The 22,798-nt window shown below is 38.1% G+C and overlaps 1 protein-coding gene across 3 annotated transcripts; it reads right to left on the bottom strand.

Moving 5' to 3' along the window:
* Positions 1 to 3,249: 3,249 nt before the first annotated feature.
* On the bottom strand, positions 3,250 to 22,373 carry LOC139137233 (uncharacterized). Of its 3 annotated transcripts, none has more exons than XM_070705224.1 (16): positions 22,263 to 22,373; positions 21,669 to 21,769; positions 20,977 to 21,141; positions 20,527 to 20,651; positions 19,482 to 19,641; positions 16,142 to 16,327; positions 15,554 to 15,768; positions 15,063 to 15,218; positions 14,328 to 14,568; positions 13,917 to 14,001; positions 12,823 to 12,992; positions 12,114 to 12,239; positions 11,452 to 11,589; positions 7,892 to 8,866; positions 7,236 to 7,552; positions 3,250 to 6,966 (listed from the first exon to the last, which is right to left on the bottom strand). In XM_070705224.1, the coding sequence occupies exons 2-16, from the start codon at positions 21,694 to 21,696 to the stop codon at positions 6,658 to 6,660; spliced, it is 3,396 nt and encodes a 1,131-aa protein (XP_070561325.1). In that variant the 5' UTR covers positions 21,697 to 21,769; positions 22,263 to 22,373; the 3' UTR covers positions 3,250 to 6,657. The 3 variants fall into 3 exon arrangements, with proteins under 3 accessions (XP_070561325.1, XP_070561324.1, XP_070561326.1); XM_070705223.1 differs by having other exon boundaries at positions 20,977 to 21,190; positions 22,263 to 22,324; XM_070705225.1 differs by lacking the exons at positions 20,527 to 20,651; positions 21,669 to 21,769; positions 22,263 to 22,373 and having other exon boundaries at positions 20,977 to 21,060.
* Positions 22,374 to 22,798: the final 425 nt, after the last annotated feature.

A 22,798-nucleotide genomic window follows, 5' to 3' on the forward strand; every position in this document is an offset into this window, starting at 1 on the left:
AAAATGTATCACAGATATAAAAGAAAACAAAACATAAAAGACATCCTCGTTCAAGCAACTATCAAATGCCAAGTAACGAGCGTGATTTTACGGGTCCTTTCTTTCCCTTTTTACTTCCGTGTTTACGTAGCTCTAAAAAGTTAAGGTTAAGTAAAAAAAAGGTTAGGTCGGATTATCGGAACAGCATATTTTTTTTGTTCGGCCTTATATATTGAACACTCCCCATTGTTTAAAATTACATTTAATTAAAATCAAAATTAGCTGATAACATAAAACAAATTAACGTCTAAGTTGAATCCGACCTTATACATGTATTAACCTATTTTTGAATTTGATTTTTGAACTATTGATAGAATATTACCGAGCATGTCTTACTGAGCTGGTTTGCTGTCGAGTCACGAATACTTTTTATGAGTTTGTAGAATGGACCATTTTGTTCCTTATTTGCAGTTCCTACGATAAATGTATGACAAGCTGAAAGCTCATACAACGCTGAAAATTTCAGCTTGGTTCTTCAGATTTTTCATTACTTTGTAAAAAGACACATCATATACTGTTATATTCGATATGTGTATGTTAATATATTTCAAGCCATATCTATGCTCGAGCTCTGTTAATGGCTATGTTTCAACTCATTCGCATCCATTAAACTGCGCTTTACCCTTGTTAATTATTCGATGTCAATGGTCTTCGCAGATCTCTTTAGTACTTTTTGTGTCAAAATCACAAAATAATTCAAGAAAATACGCTTTTAAATTGGTTTAAATTAGAATTGTCAAAATATCGTTAATGTACGATATTCTATGGATGAGAATCTTCATTTGATACAAAGAGTGTGAGTTTGTCGGCTGAGAGAATCGCCGAAAGCAGTGATCTACGCCATGTGAGCGGGCTGCAGTTGCTGTGGGATGTGCGTTCAGAAAATCAAGCAACAGATTTGCGTTGTTTGTGACACGATTGACGCACATCAACCGCGGCGTGAACCCGGAAGTATGACAAACTAAAACAGATGACAGCAGCGATGACCGAAATAACATCATAATAGAAATCACACAAGCTTCACAAGTGAACGCATCACTGATGACAGCGTATTTATTGTCATTTGTAGCACTGTCGCGTATGTCTTTGTCGATAGTCGAAGCAGAGGACTGGTCAGTATCTTCGGCATGGGGGATGGATAATTCTTTGCGGACATCAAAAAATGGCTGACCCCATTCGAACTTTCGAAAAAGGGTATTCCCCTATTCCAAAGTTCGAAAACAGGGTGACCTCTCCGAGACAAAGGAAAAGAAATATATATATATATATATATATATATATATATATATATATATATACACACAAAATGTATACAATGTGCCCTCCCGGTTATCACCATAATGGCTTTATGGCAACCTCTGAACTTGGGCACAGAGAGTACGGTTGCACATTGTTGAGGATTGAAAAATACGGACTCACCAGAGTGCTCTAACGGCAATACGTACCATGAGCGAAGCATAGTGCCAACAGTGAACGCCCCTTATATTACGCAAGAGGCTGCCCAACAATCTCAGAGTGCTCTAACTACTATTATATTATAGCTTTGTCAATACTAGTGAATTTTGTGACGTCATATCCATACATTATTACTGATAATGTATTCCATTATTCAGCATTGCGGCCGGCCCCACAGCGAGCAAGTTTTTCTTTTGAAAACGAAAAAAGGACTGCGCATTTCAAAGGAGGGAAAGTATCGGATAAACCATGTATTACACAAAACTATAAATCTTGATAATGGTGCACAATATGATATTGATAATAACAATATTGATAATAATGTCTCACTGTACGATTTATCACATTTTTTTGAGTCCTCACGCGCCCGCATGCACTTGTCGTCTGTCTGGCGGGCGCTCAGCATGCAGTCCCCGTCCGATACGCTGGTTGTACTACTACGTTTGTTTACAACATGGTTCGCTTCGTTGCCGTAAAGGTGAAACAGAACTCAGTACGTTTGCAAACTCCTAGACGATACTGGGTTTGACACATGGCATATTATGTATGTCAGTGGCCATGTAAACTATGCAAGCGTGAAAGGCTACTCGAACCAGCCGTAAACGGGCCAACAACGGCAGCTTACTGTCATCAACCTTGACCGGAAGTGTCTACGGAAATTACTACGGAGCCATTCAAAGTCTCGGTCCAAGGTCAGCTACTACCAACAATCATGACGACCGTGGACTCTCCGTTGATCTAACATCTCGGCCACCTAATTCTGATACACTGACTGTAATCGGAGACAACTTTCATTCATCGTTTTTTTTTTCTACTTGTCTGTGGTTTTACCTTGCCTTGTTCTCGATATCGCGACGGTACGGAAACCCTCCAGTATGTTTATCAACTGTACCTTTCAAGCACTCGTTTACGTCAAGTTTTCTCGTTCGCCGAAATAAAATAGCTCTTCTCAAGAAGCCATCGAAAATTAAATTTATAGACACCATTAGTATTGAAATATAAACATTAGAATAACAATGTTGAACTCTGCTGATATCGTTTGCAATGAATGCTGTAACTAGCGACATAATAATGATCGTATTGATCAGCTGATACCATGGCATGCAGCTCGCTGATCATGCTGATGTCGATGCATGAACATTCCGTTTTCTTCATCTCTGGCATTTCACCGTGTCGGCTTTTTGAATGGCATGATATTTAAATGTGATCTTTCAAGTTTGATATAGACGGTAGGGATGCAGTTCCTTTTCATTTCCTTCGAAAATACATCGTTTTGAACCGTGAAAGTGTTGGTCATTTTTTGTGCTGAACGTGCGTGTTCAGTGCAGTGCAGTGTGGAGTGCATGTGATGTGTGCAGAGTCAGGACGCTAACTGGCTTCAAACTCAGTTTAAATTTTCTTTTTTATTCGTTTTCTACAACTACAAATTCACTGGCATTGCCAAAACTATAAAATAATAGCAATAATGCACACCCTCCCGGCCCATAATGGACTGAAGCAAACTTTGCACTCCATAATGTACTCGGCCTCGCCTCGTACATTATGTCGTGCAAAGTTTGCTTTCGTCCATTATGGACCGGGAGGGGGTGCATTATTGCTTAAATATATATATATATATATATATATATATATATATATATATATATATATATATATATATATATATATATATATATATATATATATATATATATATATATATATATATATATATATATATATAATATATATATATTATATATTAACATTCAGTCATTCTGTTTAGGTGAAATTGTTGACATGTCAGGTGTAGTACAGGAATTGCAAATTTTCAATTTTAAAGTGTTCATACAGTATTTTAAATGAGCTGTGAATGTATTTCATATTTCTTATGCAAAACCAGATTTCCAGAACGCTGGTACATAAATTTATGTCAATCACCTATATAAAAGAGAGAACTGCAGTGAATCAAAAACTTAAGTCGATAAATAGACTGTCGACAGCCACAATGTTAAGTGTTAACAAACCCATGCTTGGCTGATTGAGAGTCTCTTTTTCCTCAATTGTGGGTCACTGAAAATCTCTTTTTCCTCATTTGTGCGTAAAGCTTAACATATTTAAAGCCCCAATACCTGCTAATTTCATGCATTATTTTCATGATTCAAACCAAAGTTAGTTCTTGTAAATATGCTAACTAAAGGACATGTATCGAAGTATCACTGCTCGCTGATTTGGACCATGCCTACGCGTTTTAACAGGTTAAAGATTAAAGGGGTGCCGCTAAAGATGGCACCCCACGTAAAAGTACAAAAATGTAGTATTTCCTGCACATACACATCGTGATCATAACAGAAACAGGTATGATACCATTTACTTGCATGCACAACACACGATGGTAAACATTTTGTTATAATTGTAATCTGTATTTTCTATGTCACATGATAAGTTTTTGAAAATGGCGGGAAATCTAAAATGATGTTAAAGCCCCTGTAGCTGTATCTCTTGAAATTTGGCGACCTGAAAATAGCTTTCTATTTTCTCTGTTTTTTTTTTAAATTCTACAGATTTATATATAGTCTTTTACTACTGAAAAAATTAGACAAGTAAATTTAAATTTTAACCATTATTTTGATTTCCCGCTATTTTTAAAAATTGGTAATATTACAAAGAAACATAGCATATAGTGTCTCAGTGGAAAACATTCAACACTATGCATTATATTGGACTACTCTGTTGTTTCTGTGAAGACTCCAATGCATATATGCACTGCGTACTTTGTTTTTGCTTATTTGCATGAGGACGCCATTTTTTGTTTGGGCAAACATTTATTATTTATTTTGCTCAAATTTGGACATTTACACTCCTCAATGAGTACATACCAATGAACTTGTTTTGGTTTGGAAGTAAAATCCCAAAAATAATGCTAAAAGATACAGCTATTGGGTCTTTGAGATTGGTTTATTACACATTCGTAGCTGCTGGGGCTGTAATGAACATTTAGTTGTATCTTTTGACAATTTTTTTATGCATTTTACGACAGAAATGCCCTGACTATAGTTTGTTAACATAGCATGCATAATTTTATTTTTATTTAATTTATTAAGGTTTATACTACGTAAACTGTAAAAGAAGGTCAACATAGGATTAGGTGACCAAAAAAGGTGCAAATCACATATACAAAGTCAGTCGTCGTAAGAGCGTTGAAGCGATTTAATTGTAGTGTGTTTGAATCAGTAGTGAGACTGGTGTGAATAATAGAAGATAGAAACACAACAAACTTGTGTACATGTACATTCATATAATAAAGTACAGTAATACATGTATGAAAGAACATAAGGTCAAGCACCTCTCTACGTAACTACAAGGGTAAAAGGTTATCTGTTTATAATATCAACACCAGTAGGATAATGAAGCATATATCTATCTGCTTTGGATTATTTCTAATTTAACTAGATTTCGTTTAGAATGTGCCGTCCAAACAACACTTCCATACTCCAGGTGGCTACCAATTAGTGAACAATAAAGAGCTTTAATAGTTTTAGTGCCACACTTATAACCGTAAATACGCTTTACCATATCAAGTAATCTGTTGGACTTGATACTACTGAGATCGATAAATATAAAAATACACATGTTGGTCCAATAATAAGTATCACTAACAAAGCAAAATTAACTGCCAACACATGAATTTTGGTCCAGACTGAAAGTTCCCTATTTGCCTGTACATATGCAGGCTATTTCAACAAGCTCAACACCGGGCATTGCAATGTACCTTTAACCCTTTCATTACCATGCCCGAACCTCTTCAGAGGAATTGGGCGTGAAAAGATTCAGAGAGTACATAACATTGTAGTTGATATTACAGAACAAACATATATCGAAGAAGTTGTATTGTCATAAATTGTAGCTACTCAAACTTGAGAGGGATCTAAGTTGAACTCTGTGCTTCCACGATAATTTAAGTATAAAATTTTTATTTTTAGTGACAATGCATTATTTAAATTCTCTGAAACCATTCTTTAATAGATGTCTTTCAAGTAGCTTTCAAGGTATCGAATATGAATTTTGGCTTTCGCTGTTACCTTTTTAATGATAGTTAAGAAACTTTATGAAAGAAACTATCACTACAAATAGTACAATCGCGCATTTACAAAAAGAATGGACAGGACTTAAAATGGGCTTTTTTGCTTGGTTCGAATTACATCTCCTGAGAAACCCTGAAGAGTAAGTTTTATAAGTTGTAGCCAAATCTGATGTGCACAGTGTCTGAGAGGACCTTTACTTTTACCATTGAAACCGTAATAGCACAGCCGATGATGGCAAAAAACTGCCCTTTGTTAATTATCATTTTACTCATAAAAATCACATTTTATTGGACACCTGTGACAAGAAGAAAAGTAGTTTCTCTTTCAAGTGAATAAATGAGAACGAAAAAAAGCTTTCCATTTTTCCATTTGTAAAAATGTGTACAAGTTACAAGCCTGAAGGGCACGTCGAAAACTGCAACTGAATGTTGCAATTTGTGGATGGTATGATTCATTTTGTGCAATTATGAGCCAGTGTCTTAATTAAAAAACATAAACAACAAAACAGCAAAAAAAACCAACAAAACCCCCACAAAAACACTGGCACTAAGGCCTCCCCCATTATTGATTATTGAGCATTTCAAAACTATGGTGAATCCCCATCATCATAATAGAAAACGTGGTGAGCGCCATGGGATAATTACCACCCCGGCCATAACATTTTGGGATGGCGCAAGTAACTAGATAAAGACACAGAGAGTTATGTTTTGGTATAAATAATTACGTGTCAGTGTCAGATACTTAGAAGAAGACCAAATTTGACGCAAATTGATAATGCAGATTACTCTTGTCAATCATTGTCTGGCTTTCTACAAAAAATATGCATTGTCAAGGATTATTTATTGTTAACTGTTTACATGGCATGTCAATTTCAAGTGAAAGTCAGCCTTTTCAATATAAGCCAGTCATTTTTCCCCTTCTTACAATATTATACGTCCCTCCCAACCCTTCTAAGTCATACTTTGAACTATGTCATAAAGGAAAAACATTTACCATAATTGAAAATTGCCCATGGTGAGAATGCAACCATAATTTTTCTGGGCACAGCAACTCATTTTATCTCGCTGAATAATCTTACTCTGGCATTTTAACATCTTTCTCAATGCTTTACGCTAAAAATGTTGGTAGGCACACTTAGATTCCGCATGTAAATAAGAGGTTTTCTGCGGACCTCTCTGACTTTATTCAGCGCCTCTTCAATCTCGCTCTTGGAAATGTGACTCAGCATATTGTTTTCAGGCAAGAAGAAATTTGGCACATTTCCTTGCTCCAAGAACCGTATCAGTTGATCAAAATAATCCATATATCGGTCTCCAAGGTTGGACTCTTTCCATTGGTCACTTGGTGTTCGTTCGCTCACCCAGAACATGGTCGTCTTCATGTGGTAAGAAGAGAGTACCTTTGGTTCCTGGGAAGAGACCATCATACAGCAAATATAATATTTTCCAAGCTTTTTTATACCTTCTTGTCAAATTAGAGATCTCTAGACCCCAGCCCCATCTGATGAATGCTTCACCATATACAGTGACTGTTAGAGTCTTATGAAACAAACACCAAGTTTATGGCGGCAACAACAGATTTTTGAAGATATATTTCTTTTTAACTTTGCGGTAAACTACACCGTTGTCAAATTAGTAAAAGGTTGATACAAAACGTTTTTACTAGACGGTAACTTACTTTTAAAAACTTTCGCCAAATCTTCTTAACAACGAGGTAGAACATCCTCTGTTTCTCTGTGAAAGTGTGAGCCAGGGTTCTCTCGGCCAGAGAGAAAGAAAGTCTCCACTGCAGATACTCATCACCGCCTTCCCCTGGATAAGATTTCGGTACAATATGACAGCCAGCCACCATTATTGCACGAACGACATCACTGGTAGGCCATTTCCGATCACGTGTTTCCCACTTCGAGGCTACAGACGGCCATTCCTTACAGATCAGGGCCAAGGCGCCATCCACGGTTTGCTCAAATTCTGCTGTCGTTTCACTCGGGCCACCTAAAAATGTGGCATAGTTATCACAAAAATGTATTGATTGGCACGATATGAGTGTAGTAAACTCGCACATAAATCCAATAGTGCCGAGTTTATTAATTTTCTAACATTCAAAGCAAGTACATCGGTGAACGATTCACTTGGGGTAAAAATATCATCATGTAATGCCGACTTAACTCTTCTTTTGGAGTTAAAACACCAGACTGATCTTCATAATCAATCTTTCAAACAATATCTGGCAAAAATAAATACAAGATGAACTTCCATCATACTCATTTCGAATATTCCAATGTAATTCGAATGTCTAAAATATTCTGTGAATATTAATAATCTTTTTCATACCTTCCAATGATTTTGCTACATAGAAGACACTCAGGGTTTGAACTGGTCCTTGTTGTAGTAGTTCTACTCTACCACGAAATCCTCCGTGTTGCTGATAGTTTTTGTCGATTTGTGATTGGACGGCAGGTATACGCGACCTTACGTAATCCTCTTGGACCTTCAGTACTTTGGATCTCGAGAGGAAGTATTCTTTCTCCCCAGTAGCAGACGAGATGGCAATACATAGCTCGTTCAAAAATTCATCCGTGAAAGCTTGTGCCTTGTCCTGTCGTACGCGTATGTGTACGTAACCAGGTAGGACAGTGTTGACCCACTCTAACGATGGTTTTCCATTCGGGTGCTTGGCAAGACCAAGTCTTTCAAGCTCGCTGACTAATGACTCTAACCCAATGTTAAGACCACACTCAAGGTCGTTTCTCTCGTCATCAATGCTGTCCCCGGTGCATCCAACATTTTCACCGGTAACTTGAATGCCTTCAGTCCCTTTTGCATCGTCATCCGAAACTTCGGTAACCATTGCAACTGGTATCATCAAATCCATCTCGTCGTTCAAGTAGCGTTCAGTTCCAGTAGTGTGGTCTGTGATGGCGAATCCCTCGCTGGTACTCCCAGTCCACACATACCCATCTACATTGTTGAGATTATCAAAGCAGGGTTTCAGAACATACTCGAATACGTCAGCCAATCGACCGGTCAGCTTATTTGGTTCCCTCGGAATGACATTACTGGTTTCATGTGCACCAAGCACGGGCCCGTGCACGCAGATGTAGTCTCGTATAGCGACGACGGATTCCTTCGAAACGGGATCGATCCTCATCATAGGGTTGCTTAGCAACGACGTATAGCCAAGCTGTTCCTTGATCTGTGTCAGTAAATCAGCCTCGCTTTCGCGCCCCTCTGCGAAGCGTTTTTCTACTTCTATTTTGCTTTCATACCACTGTGAGACGTTTGATTGAACATCCAGAACTGATTTTACTATTGAAAAGAACAGGCGAAAATACAAAGACAAAATGTAGAGATGAAAATTGATTAAATATACCAATAACTCATTCACCATTCCACTGATTCTAATCTATTGACTGTTGGACCCAGTAAATTGATGAAAGTCCGATAAAAGGTCCCCACTATAAGATATCCGATTTTAGTTCTCCTTTTGGAGGGCGTTCTGGCCATAGAACATTAGGGGACGACTGCATTAACTTGCATGGTACCTGAAACCAGAGTCATTGCCTGAGCAACTCGGGTGACAAACAGAATACTTTTAATCCCCAAGGTGTGAATGTTCCATTGTTATGTTTATCTAATCCAGCTGGTGCTATTGTAGTGCCATTGTAGGAAAGGCAGGTCTGTGAAATCGAGTAGGGTATTTCTAAGTTAATGGAGCCTTCCCGTAATGAAGCATGTTCACACAACGAGAGCACGGTATTTTTTCAACCACAAATTTTAACTGCCCGGCACACATGCTCTGTAACCATCCGATCCTTCGAGCAGCCTTATACAGTTCGAACTCAACACGATTGGAACTAATTGTGAGAATTGGGTCTTATAAATGTTCAAATTTATAAAAATTGTTAGGTGCCCTATAGCTTAAAGTTACAATATTACCAATTATCTAAAAATAAGTGCGATGCAAACAAAAGGTAATGGATGACCTTATATTTGCTAATTAAACAAACATGAATACGTTATCCAATTATCCCAAATTGGTTCTAATCGTGTTGACTCTTTACTGATCCTGCACATTCCAACGTTCCAACATCCACCTCATATGCTTATCCTCTTAGCATCAGGCCAACAAGGCCACAGTGACTCAACTTCTAATCACCTTTGACACACTCACAACCAGATGAACTTTCTTCCCATTGTATATGACGCAACTTAATTAAAACGGTAAAAACTCTCCTCATTTCTCCATCTAGTTCAACTTATGTAGTCCTTAAGTATTTTCATAAGAACTTTGTACCACTGACCTACAAAAGTCCCACGTAAGTCTGCATGGGTCCCCGGTATAGCCTCATAAGTCCGCAGCCATAAAAAACACAGCCAGACAGAGCAGCTTGGGCTGCCTGTGTGCTTTCTGGTTTCATTTGTCATCTGAACGCTCACACTATCTACACTTCCTTCAAGTAGGTGAATTTTCAAAATTAAAATCACTTTTCTTAGTTTCTCTTGTATTTATTTTATTTCATACACCAACCTAACTGGAATTGGCAGCCCAGGCCAATGATTTTTTAGCGTTCAAACGCGTTACCTTTGAGTCTGCGCAGTTGTAAGTTAGTTTCTGCCTGATTCTATTCCGGGAGAAACTCCCCTGTATAGCGTTCACCCCACTCGCGCGTTTCATATAAAAATAGCAGACAAATCATCGCACTTACCCCACTCAAACATTCACAAAATCACAGACTTGAATCAAGTCTACACACTATCCTGCGCTCACAAAAAGAACAATTCCTAGGATAATCCAGGATTCTGTTCATACCAGTACGTAAGTACTTTTCTCACTTTTTCCTTGACAAATCCAGACACCGGATTGGAGGCCATCAAATTCCTCTGTTCCTCTGTGCGTGTGTCCTGGGCACTAACATGTATCCCGTTTCCACTTCTAAGCCTAACGTGAAGAGCCAGATGCTGCTAGTGTAATCAATTTCATTACAGATTTAATTTTCCCCCAAAATAAAACATTTAAGGGGTGTGATCTTGTAATTATAAGGTGAAACTCTGTTTTGTACTGGATTCCAGGATCATGGTGAATAGAAAGTTAAGGTAGAACGTGCCACGAGGACCGTAGCCGGACTCTCAAATTTCTACAATTCTTTTCTGATCAAGCACTTGTGAGGGCTCATTTTAAAGCTCTTGGAGAAAGAAAAACTTTCACTGTCTTACTTTTTCAAAAATCCAAAATTTTAATGATCCCATATAGTTAACACGGGGATGGCGGCCATTTTGAATTTAAAATATCGCAATTTTTTGGGTATTTTGTTTCGGTAGTTCCAAACTTTGCAAGGTGACCCCTAATTTTTTAATTTTGATTTAGTAATGGAAAGTTTCATTCAGGAAAGTTTGAGCAAAAGTATCAGTCTTTCAATTTCGGAGCGCATACTACCTTTATGAGAATGCTGCCAGTATGGCGTGGCGTACAGAGTCTGAGCCTTGTGAGATGGAAGATGCACCATTCAGCACAAGTAAAAATAAGAACTGTGTAAGTCTAGTGGGCTCTATGGTTATAGCGCATGTGTTATTCGTAGTTGAAACTGATGGTTTAAAATACCGCACTTTCATCGGAGAATACTTTGTACCACAGTGTCTAGTCTCTAAACGGAGAACCGATAAACCGAACAGCTTTGTTAGAGGGGAGACCAAGATTACGCAAAACGTATCTTGAAAATGCCTTTCCGCCTTCTGCTAATCGATTTAAACTGGTCAGACCGGATTTCTCATATCGGAAAAAAATCTCTGAGAGGGACATAAGCCACTACTGTTACATCAATACACGTTATGAATGTGACAAACACATCCGATTAAACGATATAGACTGATATGATATCTATAAATCTACCTACCATTACGATCAAATTTTGATCTTGCTCGTCGAGTTTCTTCCGGAAGTCGTGATATGTCCGCAAAGTCTGGGCCCCATGGTGTCCTAAGGCGGTCGAATGCTTCTGTTCGGTTTAAACCAGTCTTAAACCTGAAGGTTTCTGCAATACAGTAAAGTCATGAAGTCAGAACCACAATTGACATGGAGGGCACTCTAAGCCACTTTAAATACCGCAAGACATATGTTTTCAGAGTGCATTATATAAATATTCTTCCGAAAAACAGGCCCTAAGACGTTCCATAGTGGTCTCCTGCATTTTTGTTCGCAATTAAAAACGATTTTCGAATCTCCTGGTCAGACGTTTGACATGGTATTATAAAGAAATAATGGGGTGGTTTTTATGTCATAATTTTCAATTTTGTTTCATATTTTATCACGTTTCCGTAAAGGCATCATGTGTCCCCTTCTGGAATAACCAGATGATCACTGTCATTCAATGAACGAATATTTCAACCATGGAGATTTTTAGGAGTTAATGCATTTCGATGTCATACAATGTGTACATAAAAGTTGTTCGCACATGTCATAGTTATAAATTTCGTTGGTAAATTTTGCCCGACTGTGACGCAAATGTTAGTTTCAGTCGATAAGAGATGAAAGGGAAGTGAAAAGAATAAAACTAACCAGTAGGTTCCAAGTATTCCGGTTCGTCCACTTCCGACATTTCACCCGGAACATCAATTTTCGACGTCTTGTCGACGATTGAGACCTGTAGACATTTACCAGTAACTGCGACCAGAGGGTATACATCTGTAGTGAGCGAGGAAAGCGTTGAATATTCAGATTAAAAATTGACATTTGCGCATAAGCCTAAGAAAAATAAGATTTAAAGTTTGCTTCTCATTCTAAACATATTGCAAAAATGATGTGGTGACGCGGTTTTTTTTCTCATATTTTTTTATTCTTCAACAAACAAGAATGCGCAAAAAACATGAAAACAACATAGAAATGCACGCAGAGATAAATGCATAGCAGTGTTGCTTTAGCATTTTTGTATAGCAAAAGTGTTGTCGTTTGACTTTTAGTGCCACAATACAGTTTTGACAGCTTAATATAACAGTGACATATGTGTACAGATCTGAATGGAACGTAAGTATCAATTATTTTGCTTAGAGTTCTGTTTTATACAGCACTGTATTATACACTATCGTCGCGAATTTTGCGGGTTTTTTTACATTTTATTTCTTCGTGAGCAGAAAAAAGGTTGACGCGGCGGGTCTTAATTGACGCGCTGAGAAACAAACTTTTTATTCTTGGCCAAACGCCAAACACGTACAATTAAGTGCCGCATTGATTTTCGCGCAAATGAACGTTTAATTATTTGAGTACATACCCTCAGGGATGTTCCTGAAGGCCATGCCTTGATCCTTTCCGTTGTAGTAATAGTGGAGAGTTCTGTTTGGAAGTCGGGCGATTGCGATACGATCGCCTTCGGATATCATTTCCAAGTTCAGGTCGTAATCACCTCCCGTAAGCTTAAAGTCTTTGACAAAATTAGAATCCCTACAAAGAATATGGATAATATCGTTATTGTACGCGTGCAAATATACGATCCGTCCGTCCGTCGGTCCAATCCACCCGCCCACCCAAATAACTCTGATTATAATACTGTGGCTGTAAAGGCGCTAGCGTAGTCAACCTCCCTGCAAGCCGATGACTGACTTGCTTTAGCGACGGGAGATCGCAAAACAATGATTGACAAATTCACATGAACAAATCCGTATGTCTGATTGACTAAGATGGCATTCAGTGTATCAAAATTTGAACGTGATTGATTTATGAATTAAAATTTTAAATCATTGACATATCTCCTGGGTGATTGATCGTTTAATTCATTAAATGAAAGTAATCCAAAGAAATAAAACAGATCCAGCCAATCATTGTGCAATCTTCAACAATAATTCTGAACGATTCACAGCAAATGAAAAGTAAACAGACTGCTCATATGATAAATATATTATCCCATGGAATATTTCTCTGTTTGACGTCATTGTATGCTCGTGTATTTCGTGGAGCCGCACAACTTTGAGCCTTCAGCTCAAAGTTGTGCGGCTCCGCGAAGAAAATAACTCTTATCTAATAACATTAAACAGAGAAAAATTTATATATATATATATGTCGAAGCTTCAGATTTCTTCGTGGGAATTACAGTTCTCAATGCGAAGAACAGAGCGTTATAAATAATAAGTTAACATAGATTACTTCACGTACTAATTTGTACTTGAAGTAATTTGTTATATATATGTGTGTGTGTGTGTGTACGTCGTGTGTATTCATATAACTGCATTTTAATATATTCGAGAAGGGCAGCCAAAGAAATCAAATTTACCCTAATTATTGCTGTCATGGATGACCCACGATATAATTGCATCATAAACTTATTGCTACCAAACTAACAGATGAATTCGAAGGGAATGTCACTCTTGCCTTAAGAACCAGAATCCGGAACCTCTCCCATAGCCTTGACCGTGATAAACAACGTCATTTGGAAATTCTTTGTAGATCGTGACACCTAGCACACAAATAAAACAAAAAATTAAATACATAACACCTGACGGATCTAGTGAAAGCGAGAAACAGTAAATTCTCAAATTGATTGTAAAACCATGTACGGAATATTATATACGTATACATGTCAACCGTTTAACTTCTAATTCTTATCACAATTTTACGAAGTGAAGATACATAATCCTACAAACGTCTTGTAGGCGCAGATGATGCTTCAAATTGATTGTAAAGACCTGTGGCACAGAGCGCCATTGAACTATCAATTATTGATAGACTGTCCTCATACAAAGCGCCTATGGCGAAATATTAGTAACTCTGCAACACGCTTACCAAACTCAAGCGAATCTCTCGTACTTTCAGGGTCTGTCTTGTCAATTTTGATTTCGAAAGGCTTTCCGGTCACGAGAGGTTTGTCAGTTACGAAGACGGCCCTGTTGACGGCAGTTACGTACTCAGAGTCGATCCTGTACGCCACACGTCCGCCATTCTTCACGCCCGCCCGTTCACCGACCGCTATAAATCGCATAACATTCGCGTCTTGTGAAGTTTCCGTTGAAGAAGTTTGACAGTCCTGTGATAAGAGCAACCACTATATTACTTTATTTATTTCCTGTACAGTGGCTTCCCGAAATCGTACAGAATGATACAGGTGTTTACAAGATATGGATAAAGGAAAACCCAGTGATATCGAGTATCTTAGTACCGAACAAAGTACATTTGCTTGTCTCAACACTTGCAGAATTATCTCACAAACACGTGGATTACCTGGTCCGTAGTATGTGATTGCTGTTTTCACAACCTCTCCAGCGTTGAAGTTTTTTTTATAAATTTACAATGTAAGGGTATGGAAATCCACATTTATGAGACCATTCTATGAGATTTAACGTTAACCCTTTAAAAAGTTATCCTTCCATGTTCCCTGGTATTCAAGTTTAGTGCTTAATAATTATTGAGTCTGTTTCCAACTTTCCCACCTTGAAAAACAAGTCGACATATATTTGTTACAACATCTTTGTCTTTTCAAATAAGTTCGTTAAAGCAACAACGACTGTACAGTTAACTCACGACTTTCTCGCCAGTCTCTCTATCTTCTTTGGTTTCAACTTTAACTTCTTGTTCAGGCGATGCAGTCTTCAATTGTTGACTTTCGTCCGACACAGGTTCCGAACTGATGGGTGGCTTTCCGTAGTACTCGCACATTAAATTGGCAAGAGCCACCATCTTGTAATCAGAAAGTGATGGTAAATCAAATGAATCAAGTTCTCTTGAAAGTTTGTAAACAAGCCTTCAACAAAAGTGCTGGGCGTGTTGTCCTCTTAAAAATACTACATACCTAGTGATGTATGACATATTATGTTAAAACTACATGTAAAAGTAAACTCATTCACTCACAAGAGACGTATATTTTTGTTTTCCAGCATTTTATGACAGTTTCAAACATAGGTTTTAGTGTCACATACGAAAGAAAGTGAAATTAAAATAGCTACGGAAAAGAATCAAATATTTCTCCGGATTTTTCTAACGTCACACGGTGATGGCACACGGTAATATCCTACCTTGTCTTTCAAATTACGGTGATGCTGTTGGCATATGTTGAGTAGGAACTTCACAAACCCAGCATCCCCTGCAGCAGATGCAAAGCGTATACTGGCGTCTGCACAGTTCCATATGACAGAATTCACAGAGTTTAGGATTTCCCACCTTTGATCGTCAAGGTAAAGATCGTCATCACCATTTGCATAGAAACCGAGAGCCATTTTCATCAGAATATCTGAAAAAAAATACAACTTGTAACTTACATCATGTCCTCGGATCTCGGTTGAATTTAATCATTAATTGTTGTCGTCATGTGCATTGTGCTTGATCACTCCAGGCAGTTCTTGATGTCGCTTTAGTGTTCGCTGGTGTAGACATGTGACCTTTTCCATTTCACGTTTAACATCCGGGTATTTGTGCATGTAGATGCTATATGTAATTCGTGGCTTTCAAAGACAGTTGTAAACAGGGAAGAAAATGACAGCTAAATCAAAGGGCAGACGCAAATTCTCTTTGTAACCAGCAGTTCGGTTTTTTTTCATTGTATTTAAAGGTTATGATGTCATATTTGTAATAAAATTGCACTAGATAATATCAGTGATACCAACCCAAACAACCATCAATGCTAGCCATGCGATCTGCAACGGCCATCCTTTCTCCTCTTGCAGTTTTGTTGACAGCTGCATTTATTGCATCGAGCACGTCCTTGGCTTCTTCGGCTTCCATTTCAGGGAGACTACACACCAGGGTCTCCACAAAGGCACAGGTTTCCATCACCTTCTCGTCCTCGCACTCTGAAACGACAGTGTTAATAGAATCCCATCCCTCGGTGAGCTGAGATAGAATGTACAATTATACCAACTGGGGTATTTGAGAGTGTGAGAGATATCCCATCTCAGACGATTGGTCTGCAGCATTTTGTTTTTGCACATCCTACCTCCAATACTTAAAAACCAATTCACTTAAGAAATACTGTAATTAATTGTATTATTATTATATTGTATTATTTCTCTAGAACAAAATACTTATATTGTGCTTGCATTCACTTTAACAAACATGTGCAACGTAATTTTAGCATTAAATGTTGTATTCTGACTGCTATAGCTTTAAAGCATTAGATAATTATATTTTGGGATGTATTAGACAAAGTAACAACATTAAACTGGTGCTTATATCAATATTCATATACTGGAAACATCAAAAACCCCATTCACTTTGAAGTGCGTCTTCTGCCCGCACTGTAGTTCTGCTTTAATAGTTGACGATTGGCGCTTGGACAGGGAATGACCAATGACATTCGTTACATAAAAATATTTTCCTGTCGCATGTTAATACTGTACAGAGCAGGAAAAAATCGACCCAATAAGCTTACTTATGAACACCAACTCCAAGATATTAGGTTCAGCTTCTGAGCAAAGAAGTGAAATAGTCAATAATTTGGCATCGAATTTATTCATGGTGTCTGTTGAAGAACAGTTTCAGTGAGAGACAACGAGTTCAATTTCTCTTAATTTAATCGTTCCTAAGCCTTGAACAAAGCCTTCACCTGGATCGAGGCTGAGGCCTGTAACAGCTATACGAAACAGTGCAAAAGTCATCAATAAGTATACGGTGAAACTTACCGTTTAATCTGTACAAAATTGCACTAAAAATAATGTCATTTTGATTGCGAGTAAAAGACTGGGTGGAAAAATGGATGGTTATAATATATTTGATTTATTGCACTTTTTTCGTGCGCGACCAATAGTTCGAGTGTAGAAATCCGTTCATGGCTCCAAGGAAGAGAGTCACGTGTTCAGAGTTCGATATTTTACTCGTTAATTCAAACAATTAAGGGGGCACTGCATCCAACACGTGTACCTTTTGCTCTAAAATATTCATTCAATTTTCATTAAGTTGTTAACCCAAGATTAAAAAATCGCTGGGGTTCACCTTTGTAAGTTACAGAAGTGTTAATTTATGGAAATGTGTGCAAATCACCCCATTCCCTGGCTTGTTTTTCCTCCGAATTTCAAAATTTCCGAATAATTTAACTTCACTCTGGCTGGGTCAAATTTTCGGAAATTTTCACATTATGTTCTTTAAATACTACATAACAAAAGGCCTAATTTGTTTGGCAATAAAGTACTTACATTTTGAATAAGAGGCATTTTAAATTTGCTAATCATAATTTTAATCATTTTTTTTGAGTGTCAGTCTTTCAACCCTTGCCATTTTAGAACGAGGATAGATAATGCAAAATAAAATAGTCGTTTTTTTCAACCTATACTCTTCTTGCTAGTGAAATATTACATGTCAGAAAATAGCTTCAAGTTTTCGTTATTTTGTCTAGTGTACAGCAGGCATAGGAACGCTCGCTCGCAGAATTGAAACTTTTGCTATACATAGCAGACATACGCATTTTAATCGAGGCAACAAGGTTCGGTGTTGCAGTTGATTTACATTGCGGTCTAGATGTTCTGTGTTGTGCATTTTAATCACGGTCTTAAACATTCCATGTTGCGGTCGATTTGCATCGCGGTCCTCGTGGTCCGGTATTCCCCGTTGTTCTTCAATTTAATCGCCGTCCCAACGACGCGTTCCGTGTTGCTGTCGATTTGTATCATGGAGGACTCTACCTCCATGCACAGTCCCTCGTGGGCTATTCAGCTCTGGGACTATTCGACCCATAGACGAGTGTACATAAGCGAGAAACAAATTCTCGCTTATGTACACTCGTCTATGGGTCGAATAGTCCCAGAGCTGAATAGCCCACGAGAGACCGTGCTCCATGATTTGTATCGCGATCTCTACGTTCCGTGTTGTTGTTCGTTTTAATGGTAGTCTCAACGTTCAGTGTTGCTGTTCATGCAGCTGATTTGCATCGCGGTCCCAACCTTCCGTGTTGTAGTTGTAGTGCATTTTAATCACGGTCCCATTTACGTTTTAAGTTACTGTCGATTTGCATTGCGGTCCCGACGTTCCGTGTTGTCTACTAGTGCATTTTATAAGTGGCAGTCACAACGTTCAGTGTTGGTGTTCATGCAGTTGATTTGCATTGCGGTCCCAACCTTCTGTGTAGCGAGTAGCGAGGCAGGCTCAGCCGAGGGACCGTGGCCGATCGTATGTACGAACCAGAAGAGACAAGCACATCATGGTTCAAACACTCAACACTTGACGGGAACTTGAAAAAGTTTACAGTTGAGCCGTTCATGTTCTTGCCGCTGTCACAGCCACCAAAAGAACAACATCTTCCCATAGTGAAGGAGGACACTGTCCTGATCATGTAAGCGGAAACCCTAGAAGTTACCTCCCCGTGGGGAGCTTACGGAGGTGTGAAATACTTTACTTCCCGTTATGAGATACGGCGTCGGGCAAACTTCGGAAAGCCGAAAAAAGTCGACTGGAGAGGCTCGGGGGACACGCCCACATTGCATTTTTCTTTTGCCACATTTCATAATCACGCGCGCTAAACGAAAATAGAAATGAATGTAACTGTTTTATAGATCATCAACTGTGATTTTCATATTTTTTATCATCAATACCAAAATTGAGGTTTTTTTACCCAAAACATACACTCACTTCATACTTGCCGTAAACTACTGCTGCCATACTAAAGTTTAGAATCTCTGCTTTTTGAAAACATATAGTATGAGGGGTTTCCTTGTCATCTTTGAAGAGAAATATTGCTTTAAAAAACTGTGTTGGCAACACGCAGTTTCACCTTAACAAGAGGCATTTGATTTACGTTCACTTATTAGAAAATTGTTCTCCTTAAACTAACATTTGAATGAATGACTGGATCCACCGCTATTGAAAATCGTAGGAAAATATTCAAGTATTTTGTCCTTCATTGTTCAGTTTATCATGATCTGCAGTTATTGTGACATCACTGTATTTAACAAATTGAAGTCGAATGCACATACAGTAAACAATGGTCTTTATAAAGCAACTGCCAGTGAAACTTACGAGTTGTCAAATTTTCATGTATGCCACTGATGTCTTCCGCTGTCTCGTCGGTGTCGCTATAGAGATCAAGTTTGCTGAGGCAACGCCGTATGAAGGTCTTTTCCGATTCTTCACACTTCTCCAAAAGCTCAAACAAGAATGGCACAGCTCTTCGCTTGATCTGAAGTAAAAGTTGATTGAGAGGATTAGTTTTGCCACACACGTGTCAGTAAATGGTTACGAGGAGAAAGACGAACATGCACGGGCCACATTATAATTTTCACACTGTAAAGATACGGAAACTCCAGCAAATGGGATTTCCAGAAGCTTTGTTCAGAAGGGTGAGTCGCACACCGAAACTATAAATGATTTCAACGATTTCGAAGGCTTTAGTAACTGAAGTCCGCCCGTTTTCAGAGCAACAACTCCGACGGCTTCACCTGTGATTTACTATATATCAAGTAAGAAGAACGGAATTTTAACGCAAGTTTCCTTTATTCTGTCTGAATGGCGGGACTTATTAAACACGCATCTTTTCCTGTAATGAACTTTACTGGCCGAGCCTGCCACAAGTTTTATCGCCTGCCCGTCTATTAGTATACGACTGTCTGCCAGACTCAGCGCACCTAATTGTTCATTTGCAATTTAAGTGACCATTTCAGAGAATGCGTGGACATAACTAGTTTTACAACAAATAAGTACTTGAAACGAAAAACCGATTCTTATATTTTGTTTCATATTTGAGCATTTATATTTTCTGCAACTTATTCACAGAGAGATAACTTGCCCTTTTTACGTTTATACCTTGGTTAATTTTCATTTTTTCCCGATGAAACAAGATGTCATATAATTCATATGCAAACTTCTTTATTTGTTCTGTGGGATATCCCGATCAAATTCATCGACTTCAATCATAGCTTCAGTATAACTCAAAAGTCTCAAACTTAAGTCACTTTACACGCTTGGAGATATTTAACGGACGAAACAAGTAATTATGTAAATTCCTATTTTTTTCCCAAATATTGAGCTTCAGGAGAATTACAAACTTCGTTACATTACAACTCACGTTCTCTTTATTCTTAGGATGCTCTGATAAGTTTTCCAACCCTTCTACCAGTTCTTCAATAGAAAACCCATGATGCCTTCCTTGCAAGCTCTTCTGCAGAAATCCAGTGATAATCGCAATTGCTCCTGCAAATATTAAATATGATGAAGAACATGTTAGGAAAATGTAATAGGCATTCAGTTGAAATCCCGTTATTTAAGTGATATTACCTTACCAGCTTGACTTAGTACGAACAGAGAAATACAATTTTCTGGTTTACGTTATCGCCAGAGATAAAAATCTAACTTAGATCAGAAAACGAGCAAACATGTTTTCATAGCTGGCTCAATTCTATTTTACATTTTGCTTAAATCTGATCTCTAGTCATGTAAATAATGGTGAATAACTTGTGTGCATGTATATTTATTTGTGAGCATTGAACTATTTAGCAAGTTTGCAACTTAAATTTACCCTTTTCGTCGTTTACTAAGTCCAATTCCTTATCTTTGTTGATCACGTAGCTTAGAGTCAGACACGCAGGAAAGCTTCGCTCGGGGGTGTCGGATCCCTTGTAGAAATGTAGAACTCGTTTGGCCTCCCGATTATCAAAGTATTTGTGGTTTGATTTCGACTTAACTAAATTGTGAAGAATGTGCAAAGATGACGAAATCAAACTCCATCTTCTCTGTGAATGGAAATTGTAACATTAAGGTCATTGAAATAAATAACATCTTTTAAATGCCTCGGTCACGTCTAATAGAATAAAACACAGGAGAAAGACATTTAGTAAATGTATTTTTACTCAGGTTTATGTGAATTAAACAGCACGAATGCACCAAGTGAATCGCCATCGAGTGCACAATTTAGTGACATTCGACTAGACTGTCTATGGGAACACACAAATAAAAATCCGCATTGGTTCTTTCTTTTGAATAAGCGTGGAAATTTAAGCATGTGTTATTAACCGGGAAACACAAAGCGCAATTTTGACGTTTAAAAGTTTAAATTAATCAATAATTTATTAACCGATTAATAATAAATTCTCGAGACCAAGCAAAAAGGACCGTAGGCGGTAGGCACAAGTGGCCTACGGGTCATGTGTGTGTTTTTTATCACAGGTGATTGTTAGGCTGACGTCATAGCGACTGAGGGGAAGTCCCTACCTGCATTGGCTTTTCCGATGACATCCATTTCCGCGTATCAACAATGACCGGAGGAGCGTTCCCATGACTGAGATCGACATCCTGAAATCTACGCAACGCAGCTTGAAATAATAAATATTATGATATTAGTCCGCGTAACTCTACATGCCTCTTGCTTATGCGTAAATATAGCAGCAGTAATCGTCCGCGAACAAATCATAGAGGTCGTTGAACTTTTATCACAATGAAAGGCAGAACAGGCACGACAGACAGTATCAAACCGAAAGTAATTTTCTACAGCAGATTAAAAGGAGAACTTAAATCCCTACTTGGATTAAGATCACCATTGAAATACTGTTGCTCTCGCTGACCGTTGATATATATTTTAATGAAGGTGTATTCGAAATATTGGCTAAATACTGAAATTGTAGGCGGAAGTAGGACATAGTCTGAGCACATACTACGTACCCGCAGCCAAAACAGTCTATCGTGTATATATAATGCACATTTGTGTAACGGCAATGAAAACAGGGATCTCCCACACAGTCATGAACTTGATCTTGAAATTCAACTTAAGGAATATCTAATGAAGGTCTGCATGGTCGGCAAACTTACCTAGAATACCCATTGCGTCCATTGTAACCACTGCCACAGCTTGAAACCAGATGAAATATTTCAACAGCGCCAACATGACCTCTGGTAAGGTCAGATGCTGGTACAGCATTTGTACGCAGCCTACATAACAAAGTTTGATAGTAATCGATGAAATGACGAAACGGCGAAATGGCAAAATGATGAGAAAACAGAATGAAGAAATAACGAAACTGAAATATAGAGAAATTATTTGCTACCTAAATTATGCTTGATACGATGTCAATGACCAACGTCGTCACTTACAATATTAGTAGATTGATTTGAACGCCATCTTGAAATTTTGAGCACCTTGACACCCATGGCCTTCGGCTAAACCTTGGTTGTGCTATATTTTATCTCAAGATAGCTCGGGTTTACTATCCATATGCAGAATGCTGTATAATTTTGATCGTGATGGTAGCTAGATCTCCTGTTATCATGTTAGACTATATCATTTAATCAGATGTGTTTTTCACATTCTTTACGAGATTAATGTAAGAGTAGAGGGTTACGTTCAT

Source organism: Ptychodera flava, chromosome 7 (genome assembly GCF_041260155.1).
Source record: "Ptychodera flava strain L36383 chromosome 7, AS_Pfla_20210202, whole genome shotgun sequence".
NCBI classification, from domain to species: domain Eukaryota; kingdom Metazoa; phylum Hemichordata; class Enteropneusta; family Ptychoderidae; genus Ptychodera; species Ptychodera flava.